We start from the raw sequence: 24,583 nt of genomic DNA, 5'->3' as shown, positions 1-24,583 counted from the left end.
ACCAAATTAAAAAACTTAGTAGAAAAAAAGAAGGAAATTCCATCCCAAAAGTACCCTAAGTTCAGAAAGGTGTAAGGACATGATAATTAAATATAGGTCATTCCCAGGCATAATCTGTCTGCACTAGGCAGAAAAATGGAAATTAAAATAAGATGAGAGTGTCCTTGTTGGTTTCACTATATAAAACAGGGAAAGCAGTTGGCATGAGAGGGGAACGTAATGAACTGTGATGACCTTCTATCAATTAACGAAAAGGTTAAAAAAAATTATCTTAATGCTCGGGTAAGGTTTAGGTTGGAAAGAGAGAAAATTACAGTTCTCCTGAGTAATCCAGGGGCTACACATGTTTCCAGCCCAGTTTTAAGTCTCAGAAGCACAATTTACCCAAGGCTTTTGAGATTTGCTAAACATTAGCACAGTTTCAACAGTCCTTGCTTAACAAGTCAGTTAATATTGACACAAACCAGTAATCTCAGTGGCTAACTTAGAAATGCCAACTTAGAGAGGCTTAAGATACCGGATAGCTTTTACCCATACAGTTGGAAGCACCTAGAAACAAAATGCTGCAAAACCAAAAGTAAACACTTTTTTTTTTTTTTTCATTTCTTGTGGATGTGGTCATCAGAGGTCTGCTGAGTCTGTGGTGTGACAGCCTCACACGTCTGCCCAGGTGAAAGCATGTCAGCAGCTGGTACCCAAAATCATAGAATCATAGAATTATAGAATTGGCTGGCTTGGAAGGGACCTCTGAGATCATGAAATCCAACCCTTGATCCACTACAGATGTGGTTACCAGACCATAGCACTGAGTGCCACATCCAGTCTCTTCTTAAATAGCTCCAGGGACAGAGAATCCACCTCCTCCCTGGGTAGCCCATTCCAATGCCTGACCACCCTCTCCGTAAAGAAATTCTTTCTAATATCCAACCTAAACCTCCCCTGGCAGAGCTTAAGTCCATGCCCCCTTGTCTTGCTGAGAGTTGCCTGGGAGAAGAGACCCACACCCCCTTAGCTACCCCCTCCTTTCAGGGAGTTGTAGAGAGCGATGAGGTCTCCCCTGAGCCTCCTCTTCTCCAGGCTGAACACCCCCTGCTCCCTCAGCCCTTCCTCACAGGACTTGTGCTGGAGTCCCTTCACCAGCCTAGTTGCCCTCCTTTGGACCTGCTAAATCAACCAGTGTTTTTGGGGGTGGCTTCAAGCCTTTGCAGATTACTTTGGTTGGCAAACACCCAGAGGAACCAACAACAGGGGAGTGTTTTACTTCAGCAGGCCCAGCACGGGTGGCTTTGCTGCTGGAGCCATGGCTGCAGGGCAGTTTCAGCTCATTTCTCCAGTAAAGCCACTGAAGGGAAGTCTAGATAGTGGATCTTGTGGTAGCAGCTTCTCTTATGTGTTTGTTAACCACTTCCTTGACCTCAGATTGGAGCTGTACAAGCTTTTATCTCACTAGGTGTGTGGGTGGATATAGGATTTAATTTCTACTCTTTTCACAGAACCAGGGCTATTAAGTCTTATTAGAAGCCGTTACTGTGACCTTTGGTATCTATTTCACTAATACATTTCTGTTTGCTTTCCAGCCTACCCTGAGATCTCTATTAGCCTGCAGGAGGGCTCAGCTGGCACTTCTCAGAAGGTGAGCAATTTTGGGGCAAATAGTAATAATGGCTGTGACCACTACCTTGCCACTGGGCAGGGTCAGAGAAGCTGGGCAGAGTCAGGACCTCCAAACTGACAGAGTGATGAGCAGATCAATGAGTAAATGGTAGCCATTCGTGCCCTTTCTTCTGAGTAATTCCCATCCTGGCAACAGTGGGCTGGTTCAATGAGCACAAATTGGAGGGCTTCTTCGTGGTGTAGGCAGTTTGGTTTTGTGTCAGCCCTAGGGAAGGCTTAAGGACAGGATGGAGAGGCTGTGAGGAGCTGATGATGTTGCAGGAGGCTGCCATGCTCCCTTTCCTTCCCCATCTGCCAGGGACTATATGACAGCCTTGAGCTGAACTCTCCACGCTGCTTAAAATCCTTTTTGCAGGAAAGCCACCTCCTACCAAGGATGCTGCTCCAAGGGGCCAGGCAGCAGCATACCCTGCCTGCCATTCAGCTTCCCTGAGGACAGGAACAAGCAGGTGCTGTAGTAGTAGTGTGCAGAACACTGATGTGGACTGGTGTATCAATGGAAAGGTGATGATAGTGTCATCCTGCAAGTTGAGGCTGGAGCAATCACATGCTCATACAGTAACTGGAGATATGTCTGAGGGTCTGTACTTAGAGCAAAGCAGTTACATGTGTGTTTTGGGGCTTCTGTTTTCTCATATGCTTGGTAATGGCAAAACCTAAAGCTCTGCTGTACTACACTGGAAATGAAACATTTGTAGCCCAAATGACTGAGACTTTGCTAGCTGTTGCACTTTGCTTCCTCTTGCATCCATCCATCCACCCAGATTGAAGTTTTTGATCTGTAAGCATCCCAAATTAAGAAAGTTTTCCTTGGAAACAGCACCTGTGGGCAGGCAGAACCTTGTATTAACCATACCCACTTGCTTCAGACAAACCATGAATCAGTTGTTTCTGCAACACCAGTATAATTTTCCTGATGACCTATTTCCATGGGTGGTGTTGGACATCATAGACTTCTATCTGCACTGTCCCACTGAGCAGAGAAAGGGGCATTGCTGTCATGGGACTGGGCGATAGAAATTCTTCCAAGAGCCTCTGTCCATTCTTCACCTCCAAGCAAACACGGACAATCCATTCTCATTCTCTTTTCTGCAATTTCTTGAAAGACTTACATCACTCTTAGATGCCAGATTTGTATTTCTTTATAGGAAGCATTTATAAAAATATTAGGAACTAAAAGTGCCTGGAAAATGAGGGAATAATGCAGAGAAAATAGGGGAAAGCAATTACACTATGAGTTCAGATGTTATTTACCAAGAGCAGGAAAGAGACTCAGCTTGGTAGTTTTGGTCTTCATACAGAATGATTGACTTCTGGTGGCTGCAATGCATCTAACTTCCTTTCAGCTAAACGTGTGAACCAGAGCTAGAGGGCTTTGTAATGCATGAGTGACAATAGCTTTTTTCTTTTTTTTCTTTTCCTTTGTTTCAACAGACAAGGCAATTTCTCTTAGTGCCATAAGTGGCTAAGTAAATGCAATTGGGAACATCCAGGCAGCATGAGGATGAGACCTCCTACCTTACTGGTGACTAAGCCTTCATACAACCTTGAGTTTCAGGTCCTTCACATTTACTGCTTGATGAGAAATTAAATTGAGCACATACAGATTTATATTTTTTAGCAACTAGCATACAGTCAGGACTACTGCATTAAAGCATGCAATTCCTTGTGACTTTGGGAAAACTTTTATGCATACTTAATATATAATTGTGGTAGAAAGATTTATTTTTTTTAAATGAGATTTGTCTCTTCATCTACCTAATGAAGGAAGGAATTACAAGGCAATTAGAAGGTATCTCATTCTCCACGCACACCTTGTGCCCATTCCTGGTTCCAGTGTTTCTCCATGTGGGTGTTTGTCCCTGAGGCACTGGGCTGGGCGTCAGCCTACGTGTCTCCAGCCACGGCATAGGACTGGAGAGCACTGGAGCCATATCAAGCCTCCACCCAGCCCTTGGCAATGAGGCTGTCCCCAGGCTCCCATTCAACTGTGTCAGCAACCAGAAAAAGGGGGAGAAAAGAAACACAATAACAAGGAAGCGAGCGCTTCCTTCCTGAGCGGGATGGTGTGTAAATAAGCTCTGTCCACATGGGATTTTGGAAGTTGGCAGCCGACTGAGAAGTGATGGAGGCTAATGACTGGATTTTACTTCCCCACAGCCTAATGTGAGCTGCGTTGTGAGGAAGGCATTTCCCAAGCCAAGCCTCGTGTGGTATGTGGACAGAGCAAGACTGATGGAACAACAGCCTGGAGGTAACACAGTCTGTCCAGAGGGCAATGGTTCAGCTGTGGAAGGGGCTCCAAGAAAAGCGATGGTTGCTCATCCACTCCTGCCATGAGGAGCCTGTAGCTGACCATCTGGGTGGAGGGGAGGGTATCACACATCCTCAAAATGGTCAGCTGGTGAACAGCCAGTGGTGGGAAAGATGGCTTTGCATAACCTTACTTTCTTGCCAGATCTTTGATAGTATCTTGGCAAAGAAACATACCACCATATGAGTTTACTTTTCAGTACCAATATCTTGCACAGCTCTGATTTATAGTTTGGAGTCTAATGAGAGGGTTTTGCAGCTTTTTTTTTTTTCTTTTCCTAAGAAATTTCTCTTGAACAAGACGACTTGCAAGACAGTGAAGGTTTCTATCAGCTGACATCAACACTGATGTTGCAAAGGACCCAGCAGACACATAAGACGTTCTCCTGTACATGTCTGTTTCCCTTCCTTGGGAATGAAACACGGAATATTTCATCAAAAGAAATATTTGTTTCCTTTCGTAAGTTTTTCACTGAAATCAATATCTGAAATGTAAAACATTAAGAACACTGAACACATGTATTCTCTGTTACTTAAAATACTGAAGAAATGCTGAGATTATGGAAGCTTTATTGTGCAAGTTCATCACACAGCTTGAACCTTCTGGCAGGTTTTTTAGCTCAGGCCTTTGCTCAAGCCTCTAAATGAACTCCTGCACAAACATAGGATGCTTGCTGTTTGTTTAGGCAGTATCTTGCTGCACTTCCCATACCCAAAAATACACTAGCTTAGCCACATGGCACCAGTGAGCTATTATAATCATGTGCTTCTCACCGAGCACTCCTGGCAGAAAGTCTGCATGCAGTGCAGCTCTCTGGAAAACCAAACCCTATGAGTCAGGGCTATGTTGTACATCCTTAGTGAAGCCTTCAAAAGGCACCCAAAACAGGTGGCAATGAAGAAACTACCTCACAACCTGCATGATAAGAATTAGCTACATGATCAGGAAAGTGTGGAGAAAGACACTCTTAAGGATTTGATGAAAGCAGGAGATATGGCTGTGCAGAGGTTTATGGCATTTTTGAGGATGCAGGATGGCCGATGAGAAGGGCAGACTGATTTCCTTTAGCACCCTCTTGTGCATGCCTCCTCTTCAGGTGCAAATGCACAGTTGCACATTTTTTTTTTTATTATTATCTATTCTCCTTGCTGAACAGATAATGCAACTGAACTGCTGGGCCCTTAGCATCCTCCATGGGTACATCATGTACCATGATGACTACTTGAAGCTCAGCTGTGTTCACTTGTGGTTGTGGATGTGCTTATTGGTATTTCTTTCCACACAGAAAGACTAAATCAAAAGCCAGAACTTGCTCCTCTGGAAATACAGCTTTGAAGGGAAAGGAAATAAATGGTCATTTTCTTCCTCCAAAATTACTCCTGTCACCCAATTTGTAGTTTTGTAGAAACATATTTAAATTGGAGAGCCGTCAATTAAAGCAATCTATGTTCTTAACTACAGGCTATGCTAATGCTAAGGTATATCCACTCTGCATAAAAATGTTAATATATTTAGATTTGACAGAAAGGAAAGAATTAAATTAATTCCAGCTATGTTCTATGAAGGTGCCATATTAATGCACAGTATGACACAACCCCCAAACTAAGTTTCCAGCCTGTATAACAAAAGCCTAACTACTTTTAAGAACTGCTTTCATCTTTCTTTTTTTTTTTTTTTTTTCACAGACAATAAGTCTAATGAAATGTCATCTAAAGAAGCTTTTACCACTATGGCTTCAGAGGGTAGGCTATGTTAGAGAATGAAATAACCTGAGTCGTATGTGCCTATAAATTCCTAAAGCTGTTTCTGGATGGGTAGTAGGGTGCCCCTTTCTGCAGCTATGACTTCAGAGAAAATACAACAAGCAATTATTTTGGTGGTATAATATATCTTAATTAAGCCAAATCATAATTAAACTCCAGCCTTGAGGGGCTCTTAATGTTATTTCTAATGCTTCAGATGGCATTTGAATATAGCTCTTTCAACACTGCACTGATAATTAAAAATAACAGCCCTATTAATGGTTCTACCTTCTGCTTAAGCACACAGCCAAGATCCTCAACACTATTGACTAATTAAAGAAACTATGAGATGTTTCTAAAGTTGTGTAAATTTGATAAATCAGCACCCTGCCCCTCCAAGTTTACCTTATTATCAGCTTATTGGAAAGAGATAAATTATTCCCTCCACACCTCAGCCAAAGCCCTTTGGAGACGCCTCTCCCCAGGCTGTTCCCTCTGCTTCGTAGCAGGAGGCACCTGCATTCCAGCAGTGAGTGGGTTATGTGAGTCTGTCAGATAAACACTGCAGACAAATAGTGTGGGAAGAAGTGTGGTTCTATGTAAACTTGCTTCTGTGAGTGCAGGTTGTGGCAGGCCCTGGAGGTTCAGCCAATACCCTGCTGGGCTCCAGGAAGCAATCACTGATCCTGGGATGCCCGAGAAAAGAGACTTTGTTCTCTGCTGGCTTCTGCAAGATAGTTTGTCAAAGCAGCTCCTGTGTCAGGTCACTACCCTGCTTTGCCTTGCATGCTCTGCAGGAATGTGCTGGGAGCTGGGCAAATCTTGAGGTGTCCCACCACCCTGGCTCCTGGATCTGCTGCACTTTGGTGAGAAGTCAGTCAGTCAGCTGCTACAAAACCCCCTTAGCACAGGTGAGGCTAAGATGAAATACAAAAGAACAGAACTCAAAACAGTCAAAGGAGGTACAAATGCCTACAAAGAAAAGCAGTTCAATAGTTGGTAGTTACCTGTGTACATTAAGATCCTCTCTGCAGAGGGTTGCTTCCTGCCCAGTGCCCTCCCAACATATGTGACCGAACAGACACACCTTCTGGCTGCCTTCCCAGATATGTTTTCCTTGCATATATCACCTCCTTCATGGAGCCCTTTAAGGAGATTTAATCACTCCTTCAAACCTACTCAGAAGCACTTTGTCTCACCCTCTTGGCCAAAAAAAAAAAAAAAGAGATCTATTACTCAGGATGCAAATGTTGCTTGGGCAGGATAGTGTCTCTGCTGTGCTTAGCTGGCTGGTTAAGAGTCCTTTAATTACAGGGAATAACTCCCTCTCCTCTTCTTTGAAGATTTGGTGAACATTTTTGGTTGCAAAGTGTCCCCAAGATTTCCTGTTAGGGTTGCTGTGTCTCAGATGCCTCATGGATGGAGCTATGCAGGTGCCATCAACTATGTTACATATATTATTTCAACATGCATGATAAAAAGGTGCATCTGTTGATATAGGATAAAACCATGCAATTGACTTCTGCTTTTTGAGTTGAGATGCCAGGGGCTCCAAACCTTTTTTTCCCCTAGGGATTTCACATCACTGTTACCTCAGCTGCTTCCTGTTTGTCACTGAACCACTTGGCTGAGTCATGCATTGACATACTATTTGCAAATTAAGTGTGATGCTCTCTCTCACTCTTGAACTTTTGAATCATTCACTTTTCTAAAGCAGAATAAACCCTTTTCTCCTCCTGAATAAAGGTATTTTCTTTGATTTGTTACAGACCTTGGAAATTCAGCACTTCCATCAGCTGTCATGACTACCACAGGTAAGGGGGTGAAAAAGTGCCTTCTTTATTATTCAGTCAATATGTGTGGGATCTTTGTTAGACCATTGCTGTGTACACAGAACCAGAGGCTCACCTGGGAAAGGTCAGTGTACCCTGGTGCTGACTGTTCCTGTGTGCTGCTGGACAGGAATTTGTGAGCTGTGAAGCAGAGCTACCCTAGAAGAGATCTGATGCAAATCCTGCTAGAACTGTCGTGTTAGGACAACATGTAAAATGTTGTGCTGAATATCATGTATTATTCTTATACCTGTTTATACAATGGAATAAAACCTCCAATACAACTATCATTAAATTTGCCCCATTATGAGAGAGGTGCATGTAATAGGAAAGTTGAAATCACTTCTTTTCCTTGACCCAGTACCTCTCCATTATTCCCATTCATTCATTAAGATAAATAACACTGCTTTACGAGAGCATGCATATAGATAACTATATAAAACTAACTTCATTAATTGAGATGAAATCCCAGAAAAGCAGGTGACCTTCTGGGCTTATACAACTGCTGTGCATTGACAGGAACATTTCTGGCAAGGCCCTGGCTTGGCAGGGCAGCACCACCATAAAGTGCACCTCACAGCAGTTAAACTGAACCCAGTGCATAAAAACATAAATGAATAACACAGAGAGAAACTTCAGATGGAGGGGTCAGCATTAATCACGCCAGCTGCCTCAGAGTGCCTCTTGAATTTGTAGGGTGTATTTTGAGCATTTAAACTTAACTCTAACAGCGGGAGTCCTTCTGTAGAGTCTGCATTTACCCAACAGCTACTGCAAGCTCTTTGATCTAGACTGATTTATGATTTATTAATATTGTTTTTAAAAGGCCACATTGACTGAATGTGATGCCATGTAATCTGTTTGTCTTTAGAGTACCAGTCAACATCTTTGTCCTCTCTGGATTTCACAAGTCAAGCAAGCTTGCCTTTTCCTTCCCTGACACAAGGTAATCAATTAAGCCAGAATGTTTTCTCTGTTGTTTCAAGAATGTAGGAGAAAGATACATAAACACAATATCTCATTTTTTGTAATAAATAGTTCAATGTCCACTGAAACCCTTGTGCTAGTGCATTATGCACAAGGGAGTCCATGGTTCAAAAATATATGCGAAAAATCTGTCCTGATTTTTTTCTTTTTTAATGTTCCATTCTGATATATATGTGTTCATTTCAGCAAGTGAACAGAGTACTTATTTTTTGTATCTCTTTAATGTGACTCTATTTCTGTATGATATTTAATGAGAGATAGAAGAAGTGCAAAGCAAATAATGGAGCACAGGAGTACAGCTACAAAGGATAAAGAAAATATTTACAGCAGGTGACTCAGCTCAGTGATTTCTCCTCTGAGCTGGTGACACCAAGGCCAGAGGAGAGCAGGGTAGCTCACTTGGGAGGGTTTAACCTCTCTTCCCAGAGGAGAGGTAGGTGCATAGTGGCTGGCACACACTCAACAGTGTGGCAGAAGACTGAATCCAAGAGCAGGTGAAGCTGTGGACCACCTGCCTTCTACTCCCAAAATAAAGACTTGATGCCTGCCAGTCCCAACAGAGTGTGTTATCTTGCAGCATAGCCTCCCTGTGAACACTTTCTTCTTCAAAGTCTCTTTCCACTTTTGAAGCCCTGCTGTTGGTCCCTGTAGGACTGGCTGGTTTTTAGCAGCAGTTGGAAGGCTCTGGGGCTTCCTTCACCAGCAACAAGGTGACAGCTCAGTCCCATGCAGCCTGAATAAACACTGTGTGCATGGCACAACCTTCCATTTCGATCCCAAAGCAGCACCTGTGAAATGGCAACACAGGCAGTATGTGGAAGAGGAAATGTGGCAAGTTGCTGTCAAGTCTTCCCCCCCATAGCATCACCAAAGTTTTGACTCAGGAAAGATCCACAAATGAGGCAGCAGCTGGCAAGAGTGTATTTGGTATTTGTAGCAACCTTGTTCTTCCAAACACAAATAAATACCTGATTGCAATAGATTAACTTTCATGAGCCTGTGGGGTACTGAACATCCTCCTTAACCTGTGCAATTCAAACACACTGCCTTCACCTGAAGCAACACACATAATGCTACAGCAGTATGTACCCAGAGATGAGCAAGTAGTGTGGTGAACAATGTGTGGGGTAATGCTGAAGGGAGACCCTGAACACAAGGCTCCATCCTGCCCCAGCAGAGTGCTGTTTGGAAGCTCTGTCAGTCAATGTAAAGTCCTGGGGCATAAAGAAGCTAGAGTGAGATATGCCAAGGCAGGAACACAGACTGCAGCAGCACTGAAATTAAAGTTTCCTGCTTGCCACACAGCCTTGCCCATCCCCACTTGTCCAGCCTGGCTGACAGTGGGGCAGCAAAGCACATGTCCAAGTGGACTGAAAACACTTACATCTCAACAAACAATTCCACCAGAAAGTCTACAAATACAGTGTGAACAGAGAGGATAACACATCCTTGGTGGCTGAGGTGGTATGAAGTCAAAGTCATCGTGTCAGCCAGAGCTGAGCTATTTCTCTTCTGTAAATAGCCAGGAAACAACTGCCTTTTAACCCAATGCTTCTGACATGTGGCACTTGTGGTGTGCTGACCATGGGTTAGTGCTTCTCTCTGGCTCATTGCTGGTTCCTACACTGGTGCCACCATCATCTTCTTGAACAGATCCTTTGGGCTGCAGCTGAGTCAGGATGCAGAGTCCAAGCCTGCATCCCCTGTAAAAAAAGGGTTTGATTCAGCTCTTGTTATTTTGTAAGGTTTTAATGAAAATCTAAGCTAAGAATTTATATGGAGGAAGAACGCAGAGATATAGGCAGGAGAAGGAGGAGAGCAGAAAAATCTGTTAAATGTGCAGCTTGGCTTTTGCTTAGTTTCCATGATAGCTCCACATCTGAGCCCAGAGATACTCATGATTTGAGTGCTGGGTTACAGCTGCATTTCAACTTCTCAGGTTTGTTCAGATGGCTTTATGATACTTTTCCAAAATGAGAAGGATGTTAGGAAATATGGACTCTTTTTAGTAAATGTGAAATAGTCCTCTTGGGAAAATAGAAGTCTACTTGCTAACCACCATCTGTCTGTGCTTGATTATTGGATAAATAGCTAGTTGAGTTCTAAAATATTTATCACTTAAATAGAACGAGTAAAGGGAAATGTTAAATAAGTTGGGATCTGGCACCAGTCATCGCAGGTGCAACTCCTGAACACTAACCTCTTAAATTCTGATCTATGTACATTTGTTCAACCCTCTACTGTCCTGTTTGTTCATTGCTCTAATGGCTTCTGGTCAAAGAAAGACAGTGCCCTTGGAGCTACTGAGTTACAGCTGAAAAAAAAAAACAACAACACTGCTTAAATGCCTCATATGTTTTCTCAAAGGTTATTCATCCATCTCACCAAACTCCTCTTGAGTTTCTAGGCTGCGATAGACAGAGAGCTGCGTAGTGCTTGTCTAGGGGATGCCAGCATCTCAAGCAGTAGGCTACAACTCTTTGACCTCATTAGTCAGGAAACAGGGAAGAAAAAGGGAAACATGAAAAAACAAGTGATGTTGTCCTCTACAGTAATTTTTACAAGCCTGTGTGTTTTTCATCAGGAGCACTGATTTCTGCTGCAGAGACAAAAAGCTACACCCGCACCAAAGCATTCAATGAGAGTTTGACAACAGCTTGTGAGTATATGATCCTTCTCCTTTGCTTAGTAGAACTGTAACTTGGAGTTAATTAAGCTAATTAAGCTAATTACAGGTGCTGCAAAGTGCAAACGAGGCACCAACTACTGAGTGGTGTAATCTGTACCAGTTTTTCAATATATTATAGAAGCAATTCTACTGTTGAGTTGCACTGAGTTAGTAGATAAAGACTTGAGTCTTCCAAGTCATCAAGGTTTTGTAGCAACAAAAGAGGAACAAAAAAATGTTTGAGCATCATGGGTTTCTTAGACATATTTAATTCAATAATATTAAAATTGAGAGAGTTGCTAGGCAAATGTAGTGAGCACTGAGGGTAGTTTGTAGATGTGATAAATTACTGAAAAAGTTAAATAGAAGCACAGAGTAGCAATGAAATAATGAGATAACATGAGGCAATAAAGGTTGGCTAATAGAACATTGAAATGTGGCCTCTTTAAAGATCAATAAATCAATTTAAAAAAACCTAGGTAGACATTTCTTCACAAATCTTTCCCTTTAGAAAATCTCTGTTCATCAGCAGAGAGCTAGAAGTGTCTTTCCTTTTTAACATATTGGTTTGTCTCTGTTCCTCTCAGAACAGGCAGGACCAGTCAATTTTTGCATTTGTATGGCAGTCATCTTTTGGCTCAAGCACAAATGTAGCAGCCACTTTCCATTTTCTGAATATATTTTTGGCAGCAATCCAGCGCTTATTTACCCAGGTATATCCAGCAACCACACATTTAGACCAAAACCTTCTGACAGCTTCTGATGCTTCCCAATCTTGCTCTTGCACAGCTTGCTGGTTGCAATTTTTGCTAGAAGTGTGCTGAATTACACTACTCATCAGCTTCCCCACAGCTGTGCCTGCCTGACCACCAGCTGAGGCATGGCTTTAAAGGGTCCTCAGTCCAGCAGCTGTCATTGAGGGTAATTTCAGAGTGCAGGGGCACTGGTGTGCCCACTGAAGCATACCAACCTATGTCCTTCTGCCCTCCAAGGGCCATCAGGATCATGCAACAAAGATTACCATTATCAATTCAATCTTTGGAGGCTGTAACACAAGCCATTATGTAAATAATATTAAGTTGTGCTCGGCAGCGTGCTGTAAAGGGCACAGTGCAATGGGATCTCTAAGTATATATTTTTTTCTACATGTAGCTATGTAAAATGCTAGGTCTAATCCTCATAAAATTAAGCACCCAATATGCAAGGAGAAAAAAAAAAAACTGAATAATGTCCAGTGAACTCAGACAATTTTTAGTGATTTGGACTGATTTTGGTAGGGCTTTTTAATAGGTTTATACATAAATATTATATTTATATCTGTGTATACTTGAGTGCTGTATTTCAGTCCAAACCAGCATCTCGTAAGAAAGATTTTTTCTGATTCTGGCTGATTACTCATTTACATCATTTAAACAGTGAAAATTTTTTTCTGGGATTTATAAACCAGCAATTATACTACAGAGTTTCAGGTTTCTCTTTTGTTTTGTTTGTTGTTTGAATCAGAGAAAAGCAAAGTGTATAACGTAGCCATATTTGTGCCTAATGAAGCAGTCGTATACAGGCATGTGAGATAATTGAAGGATATAATTTCTTTTTGTACAGATTTGAATTATTCCACTACCAAATCCCTGCAAAGCCTCAGGAATGCCACGCGCTCCTCAGAGAATACAACCCTGGCTCATCGTAAGTGCCATGGCAGCTCTGGAAATGCTGTTCCATTGTCTAGTTGCATGTTTTAGCTATTGTTTTGGAAGACATGAATACGGAGACAGCTAGAAAAAACAGGAATCTATCCTTAGGCAGCACTGATCTTAAACATAGGTAGCTTAGCTGCATTAAGCAAGGCAAAATATGTGTCTACAAACAGATGAAAGATGATTTTTGTGGTTCAGACACAGTACTTGACAGAGGAGACTGAGGTTTCACTCAGCTGGGGTAGAGACAGACTCTTTGTGTTGCTGCTAAGCCACTTAATATCTTGAGCTTTTGCATTACCATCAAAGAGGTAAAAAGCATATCCTTCTTCCAGAGCACTGTGTACCTCGATGCTGGCTTGCTGGAACATCTTAATGGGTGTTTTCTAATAGTCGTTCTTTCTTCTAATGTTCTTTAATTTGATAAAAGCACATTTTTTATTTAACACTGTGTTGTAGGCCAAAAATGCAGGCAAATTGCCAAGTGAATTTTGACATTGATTCTGGAATTTGATTTCCAGTCTTCAGCAGGGTGAATAATGGTGGCTTCAAAACACAAACATCATTAAGAAAACCAAATAACTTACTAAAAATGTTCTGTGCCTATATCTTCTTAGGAAACACATCCTTCACCACCACAGATGAGCCAACTTCAGTTACCAGAGGGAAAGGTTTCTTTACTACCATCAGCCTACTCAAAAGTACTGGTGAGACATTATCCTACAAATCCTCTTCTTTCAGTGTGCCACTGCAGTAAGCAAGAAAAGCAGAGGAGCACAAAACCTGGAGCATCTTGTACATTTGACCAGGGGAGTTCAAGATAGGGAAGAGATGAAAAGAGGAGTCACAGCTGCTGTGTCCCCACACTGTGGGTTGTCACAGGCTTTTTGGCATTCCTGCCTTCTCCCTCCGTCTGTAAGCAACGTTCCAGTGCATGCTTTCTTCCAGATGCAAAATTTGTCTGCTCACATTCCTGTGCCCCAGTGGCTACTCATGGCTCATGCAGCATGGTGGGCTTGGTGCCTGGCCTCTGCACTGATTGCTGCTCTGGCTAAGACCCAGGCTGGGTGATGTACCAGTGACACCAGCACAACAGGAGGTGACACGGAGGCAGTAATGCCCAGTGACTCTTGTGCTCCAGCCCTCTCTGAAACCCAGCCCACTGCTGCACCCTCCATGGTGGCTCAGGAGGACCATGATCCTCCTCTCCATCCTTTCAAGGGATGCTGCCCAACCAATGCAAGCCCACCCCAAAAGGCAGCTGCACCCTTGGCCAGACATTTTGGCAGGGCTTGGCGTCAGCACCGTGAAAATAATTTAGTGGGAAGGAGGACATGGGTGGGCAGCAGTGCCAGGGTGCGTTGTGACATGCTGCTGCTTCTCAGAGAAGTTCACAGGGGAACAGGGCAAAGCAGTGGGTATGGATGAAAGGCTTGCCAGGCTGTGCCTGAATAATCTCATCCTGTGAACTGATGGGTGGTTGAAATCAGCCTGCCAACCCTGGCAGAGCTGAAGTGGGTTAATTCTACAAATCAAGGCTGCAGTGTTCAGAGTTTGGAGTCCTCAGCCTGGGAACCTGGCAGTCCAGTGTTAATCTGGGTCTTCCTTGTCACCAGTACTGTGCCTGCAGGAGAGCAGTGGGCCAGAGGCAGCAAGCCCAGATTCCCATTCTCCTGAATCCACTCATCCAAGTTCTGTCTCATGTGTCCCTTTCAGGTAGCACAAAGGACATTAAAGGAAGTCGCTTCCCCTGGCCAACAGTGGTAGCTGTCCTGCTCCTCATCTGCAGTTTTCTAATAGCTCTAGGCATCAGGAAATGGTGTCAGTACCAGAAAGAGATGTAAGTACTAGGGAAGGGAACCTCAGGAGTGGGAGGGGTGACACAGAGGACAGCACAAACTTCACCCAGCTGTTTGGATTGATGGGTTTTCATTTGAGGGAACCCATAGTGCACGAGGCCTTTAAGCCCACAGATTGCTAATGCTGTTTTTTTCATACAGCAGTGTGAAAAGTGAAGTGTTCTTAGTCCTTTCATCTGTTGCGTGGGCTATCTATAAAATAAACTTTTAAGAAAGAGCTGTGATGCAGCTTTAGGGGGTGAAGGAAGAACAAGTCAATTTTTTTTTTCCCCTGAGCCCCTCAGTTCTATTAGCCTCCCTGCCAGCTGCTTTTAGTCTCTCATTTTGAATGGTTACTTGAGGACATGTTTTAATGAAATTGTACTTCCAGGCCAACTTTATTTGAGTTGTGAATAATATACGGGAAAGTAGGCTACCTGAAACTTAATGCCAGTCAAAGAAGCATTGAGTTTGTAATCATTACCCAAGTTTAATTCCCTACTAAAACCTTTGGAGATCTACTGATGAAAGCAGTATCTAAGAGGAAATTATTTTTAAACTTACTAACTTTACTAATGTTTGAAAAATCATGGTCATAATGAATCATTTGTGGTTCTAGAAAATCCTTTTGAAACGTGAATGCGAATCTTGTATTTCAAAGGTAAAAATAGGACTTTTTCCCCCCTTATTTAGGATGAAACTTTATCTTGGCCTAGAAATTGTCCAGAAAAAAAAAAAAAAAAAAAAGCTATGAGTCTTTAAATACGCCTTCAGAGAGCACAAGACCTCTGCAAGGGTTTTGAATTGTTCACCAGAACCATAATCTGTTCTTTTAAAGCATGAGTAAAGTAAAATTGTGAGGTGGGAACTGGGGAAGCCAAATGAATACCAGGAGGTGCTCTGGGGTTACAGAACAGAATCAGGGAAGTCACAGTATGTAAGAGCAAGTGTCAGATGCTCTTACAATGACTTAGCGTCCATTTACCTCCCCCTGAACATTTTACAAGTCTTTCAGGGGACTTATGTGTGACACCACCTTTTTCTCCTCTGTTTCAGTATGAACAGACCTCCACCTTTCAAGCCACCACCACCTCCGACGAAGTATACCTCCATGGTGGAGTCTGATGGGACTCCTACCTCCTGTCATGAACTGGAAAACCTCTAACATCACCTAAAACCCTTGAGCAGTGCACACAAGACTGACAAATTTAAAAGGCTCTGTCTTTAAAACAGTGATTACAGGAGTTTGGTGTTAATGACCCCTATTAAAATCTGGGATGCATAAATGACATTAATATCAGAAGATGAAGACTCCTGAGGACATTTACTTCATCCTGTCTATCTCTACATATGCATTACATTAACACCATGTGAGTGTCACTGTGAGATTACATGTGCTTAATTTGAATTTGGTGATCAGCTGGGAGTTTGCTGTCTTGTTAATGGAAACTGATTAACTCATCACTCCCCCAACCTGCCTGAAGAGTGTTGAAGCTTTTTATTTCTCGGAGTGTATAGACATGACAGCTCTGCCATATGGACACAATGATTACATGGGAAACATTGACTTACCAAAAGCTTTTGACACCTACATGACCAGTTTTTACAATTATTAGGTTTTATTACACAAATATTGACTAATATGATCCAACCTGCTGTTTCCTATCATTATGAAACAAAAAAACACCAAACAACCAGTACCTTACATGGAAAGATAATAGCCTGCATCTGTTGTCACAAGGCTGCAGCACAGGATTGGCAGGAGGTGTTGGTGAAGTGAAAAGGCAGAGAGCAGTCCTGGTGGAAGTGTTCACAAAGAAGACTTAGTTGCTGTTGGTGAAATCACAAGACAAAGTAAACTTCAGGCTTATGTACAAGCCACCTGTGGACCAGAGACTTATGGACTGAAGTTGATAAGGACCTTAAAGATGATGGAAAACATTATCCCTCTTTTGGAAGGGCTGTGCCTTTGAAACAATAATTACTCTTGAGTTTGCTTTTCTGAAATTGTATTTAGGGTATGTGTGAATGAAAGAAAGAATGTAATAATTTTATATCCTCCTTTGGCCTCAATAAGCTTCTGTCATTTGCGGGCTTCACGTTTTTCAGAACTGCAGGGGTAGTTTCCCAGGTGGCTTAATCCTGTGGAAAGGATGGCCTATTTTTACCCATCTCCTGCCTGGGCTGAGTATTTCCTTGCTTTGACACCAAAGATTAAATGACCATGTGGAGGGCAGGATCAGCTCAACCCACTGCACCATTCTCAGCCAGGTCAGCAGCTCTGTGATCACTGATGCAAGGCACAAGAGCTGCAGCAGGAGGACTGCTTTTGACACAGTGTGGTCTTTCATTACCTTTAGCCAGCCATGAAACTATACCTCCAAGAGTGTTTGAAAATCTATTGTTACCACAATGGTATTTCTTTAATTAAGGAAAATCAACCAAAATTCAGTCATGTCAACCTTAAAATTGGCATGCTGATTTAGAAATGAGCTTTGCTTTATTTACTGCCCAACACTGGTTGATGAGTGCCAGGGTTCAAAGCACTGTATTCCCCAGGACTTTAGAGGAATAAGTGACTTCCTGGAAAGAATGCTCTGACAGAACTCTTTAAAGTATTTTGTTGATTATTTACCTCATAGCACAAGCAATTCAAAGTCCATCACTCAGGGAATATCTATGCTGAACAGAAGACACATTCCTTCCTACAAAATTCTACAGACTTTGAGTGCACAGAAGCTTCAATATTAATTTGAGTGTTCCTTGTCTGTATGGACTTGCAGAAACAAAGCAGTTCAAATTTTTTGACATACTACCAGGTCACTCACAAAGAAGAGTGCTATTTGTTCTTTAAAAAAAAAAAAAAATTAAAAAAAAAATTAGGGAAAAAAATTAAAAATGGAGAGATGTTCTAAGGTATGTGGAGAGACGACTTGCTCAGGGAAGTTGTGGATGCCCCCTCCCTGCAAGCTGTCACGACCACTTTGGATGGGGCTTTGAGCACATCACCCTGGTCTGGTGGGAGGTGTCCCTTCACATGTATTGGGGTTGGAACTAGATTATTTTTATGATCCCTTCCTATCCAAATCACTCTTTGATTCTGTGACTTTATTCCTTGTCACAAGATGAGGATGACTGTGGCATACCTACTGAACAGGGCTTAACTTATCGTCTCTTACACTTTAACCCCCAAGGCTGCCTCAGGTTAGAGACGCTCCCTCAGAGACTGAGTTTTTGCAGAGCACCTCGGCAAGAGCTCAGACCCGGCACTATTTCCACTTCTCCCTGATAACAGACCCAGACTGCGGGGCAAACCGCAGGACCTCTGTCCCCCTCCCGAACCCATCCATCCCCGGAGAACTCTGCTCCTGCTTCCATAAACCTGCAGCTAAACACCTCCAGGCGACTCCCGCCTGGATGAGGACATTACCGCCGGGCACCGCAACCCCGCTCCCGCCGCCGACCAGCAAGTGGCGACGCAGCACTACAACCTCAGAAACCGGCGCCCCTTCCTTTTCCCTTCCCTTTTCCCGTTCCCGGGCACAGCCCGCCCCCTTCCCCCGCTCTGACTCCTCAGGTCGGGTCCCCGTCGGGACGTATCCGACCTGAGTAAGGACGCATCCAACCGGGAGGTGCTGGGGCGTGATGGAGCCTTCCTCCCGCCTCCCGTGGGAGACGGGAGCTGAGAGAGGGGCTCCTGGGGGGATGGGGCCTTGAGGAACCTGAGATAGTGCGAGGTTTCCCTGTCGGTATCCGTGTCCCTGTCCCTGCCCGGGGTTGGGGACTAGGTGGTCTTTAAGGGCCCTTCCAACCCGAAGTGTTCTGATTCTATGGTGTTCTATATTGCTGCTTGACTTCAGCTGTGCCTCACCAGGAGGTTACATAGTTATACATGGTTACTCAAGAGTTAGGATTAGGTTGAAAATGGACTGCAGCTTTAATTTAAAGGAAAACAAACAAACAGACAAAAACCCCCACAAACAAAACAAACAAACAAACAAAACCCAACCAAACAAAAGCAACAAAACCAAACAAACGAAAAAACACACACCCCCTCCAAAACAAACAAACAAAAATCAAAACAATAACAACAACAAAAAAACCCCACAAAACAAAACAACAAACCTCTCAGACAATTTTATTATCTTTGACATCAGCTGCCCCAGTATGTAGGCTGAAATCATTCATCTTGGGCTTGCCAGCTGTGGAATAATCTGGCTCAGAACCAGTTACCAGCTGCTCGAAGACGGCTATGGGAGGATCACATAAAGCTTTTCTCTAAGAGTGAAGTGTTTAAATCTTGCTGCGGCGGTATAGAAAATATTTCTTAAAAGATCTTTGAATGCTACATTACTAGATGCAATTCCATGACACTACGAAACCGGCAAAGCAGACCCAGGTCAGTATCTGAGGTTACATGTAACACAAAAACGCAACATTGTGAAACTAGCTGGGTCAGCTTTATATGGTCTTTAATGTAATGCATTACACATGTGCATTACACAGCTGTAAAAGCAACAAACTGGAAAGCTAAGGAGCAAGGTGGTTTTCCATGCAAGTGGGTTTCATCTCTTCCTGGGCAGACAGCAAATGCTGTGGGGTGGGTAAAAGCAAAAAAAATGGGTAAAAATGGGTAAAAGCAAATCCATTTTTGGTTTTAGTGTTTATTTCCAGTTACTAACGTGTCTCAGGGAGTGAGTGGCAGGGCTCAGGGGACTTTGGTGGAGCAAGTGACTTTTCCCATCTCTCCACAGCTTGTATTCCTGCTGTTTACATGTGGGTGGTGCTGGGCACTGCTAACTGGGGGGCAGGGAGGAAGGTTGCTAGTCCCAACCCTGTGGGGTGGTGGGGCTACGTGGGTGTCCTAAACCTCTGCTTGGTTTCCACCTCTTTGGCAGAGGAGGTGACATCTTAGAGTTTAGAGGATGCCCTGCTCTTATAATGCCTGACAGGCATCCTGCTGAGCCTTAATCCTCCTGGATTACCTCTTTCCTCACTGAGAATCACTAGTCCTTTTTAAACGGTATTGCAGTGGCTCTTCTTACAAGGCACCTCTTGCTCCTGAAAACTCATTAAGCTCGGCTTTTTTATTTAAGAAGCACCCCTATAATTTACAGGCTGTGCTCCAGTCACTGCAGTGCAGGCAGTAGCACGGCCATGCCTGGGAACAGGCTGCCTGACCACCCCAGCTCTGGCTCCTTAATTAGATGTTGCTGATCATAAACTTTGCTACCAGGGATTTTCTGGGGAAACAGCCCATCTTAATAGGGACTCACAGAGTTTTCTCTTTTAATGAGATAGGGGTTTTGTTGCAGCTATGTTGAAAGCTTTGTGAAGTGCTCCAGCTTAATTTTAATATATGTGTTTGTTTTAAAAAGCTCTGTACAGAAATTATCCTGCTAACCAGAAGAGCGTATTAGTTACCTTATGAAGTCTTCCCTGGATTTAAAGCCATCACTTACCGTAGCAGGCAAACAGAAGAAAGATCGGTGTACACTTGAACTCCAGACAAAACAGTATGTGAAGGAGGAATTTTGTTTTATTTATTGTTTATGGTAGTAGGTAATTCTTCCTGACTCCGCAATTAGCTTTCATCAATAAGCCAATGGAAAGCTTCTAAAAAGCTCTACAGGGGGATAATAATTACTTAATCTTGCCTAAGGAGATTTTAATGGAAACCATATGAAATCATGTTATATTTGAAATGCTTCTTTAAGCACAAGACAAAGCTCAGGGAAGTCCCCAGCAAAGATTATTTGATTTCAGGGAACATCAGATTATGTCTTTAAAATTCCTCTTCCCCCTGTTTTCTAGCATACAGTGTTTCACCTCTTTCTTTTCAAAGTCTGCTGTACCAGGTTGCCCCAGCAAGATTTTTAACCAGTGGGGGAAGAAAAAAAAAAAAAGAAAAGTATCTGTTTGCCCTTTGGTTCCGTTCCAAACAGGAGGACTTTCAAATTGACTCTGGCATCCCACACAGCGTGAAACACCCTCGTGTGGTGTAAATGAAGCATTGAATAGCTCGCTATTGTCCGAGAGAACTCACATATGCCAGAGCTGGGCTTAAAGAAATGAGCCAACAAAGACACGAGAGAGAAGCTGCTCATACATTGATATGAGCAGACACCGAGGTTGTGAGCAGTGGACAGAAAAAGGGGGTGGAAGCCAATATTACCGAGGGTGTATTATATGACAGACATTTCAGTATTTGCAATGGACTTAGGAAATGCAGAAACTGCTGTGATAGTCATGGTGTTTTCCTGATTTGATGTAAAATGGGAAACGAACACCACTATTTGGTCTGCTGGAGAAGTGGCGATTTATAATGTAGTGAATTCTGCAGAGCTTTGTGATTGAGTGTGTCTGATGTTTTTAAGTGTTAAGTAATCCCATTACAGACGGTAAAAATGGTAATGAACATCTTGGAAGAGTCTGAGTATACTTACATGAAATGCTGAGCAATTAGCTTCTCTCTGTGAGAGTGAATCCTGCAGTTTTCTTCTCATCAGTAGCAAAGTGACCTTTAAAATACGCACTGACACAGAAGCCATTTCAATAACTTATTTGATCTATTGTATGCTGATAAATTGCATTTAAGGACTTGGAATTTGCATGTCACAGTAGATTTTGGACTGAAATGGAAGATTTTGAAAACATTAACTGAAAGCTTTTGAACAGTAGCAATGCCTCCTGTTGAATAATGGGATGGGTGTTATTAGGGTATTCAACCTGATAAAGAGAAGGAAGCTAAGCTCCTTGTAGTTCTTGGTTTTATCAGCTTGCTTTCAGTTGCTTCACTTTGGGAAGTTTTTTGTTCTGGCTTTACATGGCAGCCTGAGAGCCATGTGTTAAAATTGAAATAAAACACATTTGTGTTTGGAATTGGCTAACACTGAAAACCATATGCCTGTTAGTGCTTACATAGCAACAGCCTAATCTGCACAGCTAATCTTTTTACTGTGTATTTGAAAACAGGAGGGTTCAGGGGGTGGGAATGGGATTCAAACTGCTAGGTTTTCTGAGATGCCCTTGACATTGGCATGTACTCCGCACCAAGGCACGAGGGCAGAACTGAGCTCTTTCAGTAAATCCACATAAGGCATAAATATGGCTATACGATCAGGGGCAAAAAATGGATAGTAAATTTTTAGCCAGGCCATCTTCAGTGCTGAATGGGATTCATATGTGAATGCTCTGGCAATTCAAAAATACAAAATGGTCTAGTGACCTTAATATGGAATTTTGTAGAATTGCTCAGGCTGGAGAAGACCTTCAAGATCATTGAGTCCAACCTCGTCTTAACCTTATTACACTATTTCTGATGACCCAATTTTAAAAATTGTCAATAGTATGATTTTTTTTTTTCTGACTGCTTAGGTATTCATTTTTGCAGCTACTCACACACATCCTTGAAGTGAAGCATTTAAATGTTCTCTAGTGATAAGACCCTTGATAATTTGTAGGTTTAATCTGCGGAAAATAAAATTTTATTATTAGTGCACATTTGTTCCCTCTGGCCATCACAATTAATGTTCATCATTGCCAAGTTTGGTACTGATTACTGAAGAAAATTACAGCGTTTTGTGGAGATGGGAAGAGGCTGAGGTTTTACAGAAGGGAACAAGCAATTTAATGCTTTTCTTTTCTAGAAAAAAACACGTAGGATTTTTGGACTGTAAGAAAGTGATGGTGAGTATCTGCACATTGTGTCTGATGCTCACAGCTGAAGTCTCACAGTGCAGTGCTGGATGGGAGCACCTCCTCCTCCCCTCATCACTCTGCTTTTAAGCTGCTGGTGTCCCACACAGTGACCTTTGCAGGTTAGAGCTCTACAAGCCATCTTGACCACAGGAGCCAGGGTGTACTCGTGCTGCATGTCACAGCCTGGGGATGTTAGCTGTAACATAGTGAGAAAGTTGCTGCAGTCTTGCAAGACTTGCAAGAACCCCATGTCTTGCAAGAACCCCATGCTGTCATGTGCTCCAGTACTATTAAAAATAGAGGGGAAAGGGTCAGAAACTTTGGAAAGACTGTTGAGGGAGCATATTTGAGACTATCTCCCCTCCATCTTTAGCTATCCTCTTTTTTTTTTAGCTGATCTGATGGCAGAGGGCTGCTGAGACCTGCTGTAATGGTAGAGGTGGTTAGACTACTTTTCCTAATGCCAGACCACACTTTACCTGTTCCCCTTCAGATTCCATTGTCTGTCATACATACTTCATCTTCTTGATGTCATTTGAAGGATGGGAAAAGCAGGATGGGAGCTGTCAAGGACACCAAGAGTACTGTGTCAGCGGTCAGCATTTTGGCTTGAGACTACAGCTTCAGTGTTTACAGTGCCACTGATCACTGTGAAGTGCTGCCCCAAAGACACAAAGGTGTCCCTGAGAACTTATAGGCCTCAGTGACATTACTACCTTTGTACTGCAAAGCTTTCCTATCCTGTAAAGCTACACTCTGAAACAGCCATAGCTGCCAACCATTTAAAGTTTGCTGGGTGGCCCCAAGATGCCATGGTGGGAATGTGAAAGACTGAAGTAAGGTGAAGTAGTCCTCTAAAGGAGGTAAAATTGTAGTGACTGAACACCTTACATAACAATCCATCTTTCACTTGCAGATAAAAATTCAATTTCAAGAGAAAATGTTTGTGATCCCATATGTAAGGCTTTGAAAAGTATGGCCTCTTCTTTCCTTCATTAGAGGCAAGTGTACTGGGTGACCTTAACTTGAAAGGGGAGCAAGGCTGCTGGACATTTGGATACAAGCCAAACCTACTACTGTCCATGATCCTCTTTGGACACGAGGAGATAAGGAGTCCTAGGTAAGGAGTGCTTTGCAAAAACCTGCTATAGAAATTGTACTATTTTAAAGATTATTCATTATCAAAGCTCTAAAAGCAAAGTGTCTGTTTGCTTTGATGAAAAGGAAAATGTGTATTTAGGGAAGGAGATAAATTCTGGTAAATTATTGGTAAGAATACATGATGAACATATATGTATTAACAGATATATTTTTATGTATACTTTAAATACATAGCTCAATTATAGATCTTACTGTATAATAAGGAAAGTATTATGTGAATAATGTGCAAACTTCAGTACACCAAATAAAAAATACCTGCTCTTTAAGGAATCTTCCAAGCAAAATCATTTTATGATTCTAAGATGAAAAGAATATTTCCTTGCAGACAAAACAGAGAACATTTGAAATATATAGCCTTGATATTTAATATTCAGCCTTTAATAATCATACAGTAAAAAATTTTCATTCAGAGAGATGTTTGATGTTTTTTTCACTAGCTTGCAGGGGACTAGACCTCCATCTTGTGTGTGTACCTGATCGTCTGTCTGTCCTGTGTGAAGACTGTGAAAATAATATATGTGTACATATTTGTAAGAAGCAGTTAAGAGAACTTGCTTACAAAATATTAAGTTTCAAGTGTAAGTAGTAAAGTTAGGGAGAAAAATTATATCTTGGAGGACTCATTTTTTGTATCACAGCAAATCCAGAAAGTGTTTTGGACAAACTGCTAAATGACAGCCAAGTAGGGTGTAAGGCAGAGCATGAGACTATCAGGGAAAGGGAATTGTTGAAAGAGCAGGTGGAAGGGATTGAGGCTGCCCTATATTGCTCCCTGAATCTTCTGCTGCAGTCTTGACTCTTCAAGTGCAATGCATCAGTTACTCCAACAAATACCCTTACTACCAGTCATAAAACTGTGGTGCCAGCCCTCTGTACTGGGGCTCAATAGCTTGCCTGGTGCTATAGGAGAGCAAATACCAGAGTCCAAGCTCACGGCCTGTTACGGTCTGAGGTAACATTAAAATTTATTTT

The 24,583-nt window shown here is 42.5% G+C and overlaps 1 protein-coding gene across 2 annotated transcripts in view; it reads left to right on the top strand.

Annotated features, from left to right (window-relative positions):
- Positions 1-16,439, top strand: part of CD96 (CD96 molecule) — a 29,246-nt gene extending 12,807 nt beyond the window's left edge. The window contains exons 5-14 of one of the 2 annotated variants that reach the window (XM_008496828.2): positions 1,578-1,633; positions 3,835-3,928; positions 4,271-4,447; positions 7,500-7,544; positions 8,434-8,508; positions 11,134-11,208; positions 12,820-12,900; positions 13,529-13,618; positions 14,628-14,751; positions 15,806-16,439. In XM_008496828.2, the coding sequence (XP_008495050.2) occupies positions 1,578-1,633; positions 3,835-3,928; positions 4,271-4,447; positions 7,500-7,544; positions 8,434-8,508; positions 11,134-11,208; positions 12,820-12,900; positions 13,529-13,618; positions 14,628-14,751; positions 15,806-15,914 (926 nt within the window). In that variant the 3' untranslated portion in view covers positions 15,915-16,439. The remainder of the gene's footprint in view (positions 1-1,577; positions 1,634-3,834; positions 3,929-4,270; positions 4,448-7,499; positions 7,545-8,433; positions 8,509-11,133; positions 11,209-12,819; positions 12,901-13,528; positions 13,619-14,627; positions 14,752-15,805) is intronic. The other variant, XM_030462317.1, reaches the window with a different exon arrangement.
- The last annotated feature ends 8,144 nt before the right edge of the window (positions 16,440-24,583 follow it).

Source organism: Calypte anna, chromosome 1 (assembly GCF_003957555.1).
Source record: "Calypte anna isolate BGI_N300 chromosome 1, bCalAnn1_v1.p, whole genome shotgun sequence".
NCBI classification, from domain to species: Eukaryota; Metazoa; Chordata; class Aves; order Apodiformes; family Trochilidae; genus Calypte; species Calypte anna.
This window is presented reverse-complemented; position numbering and strand designations above follow the sequence as displayed.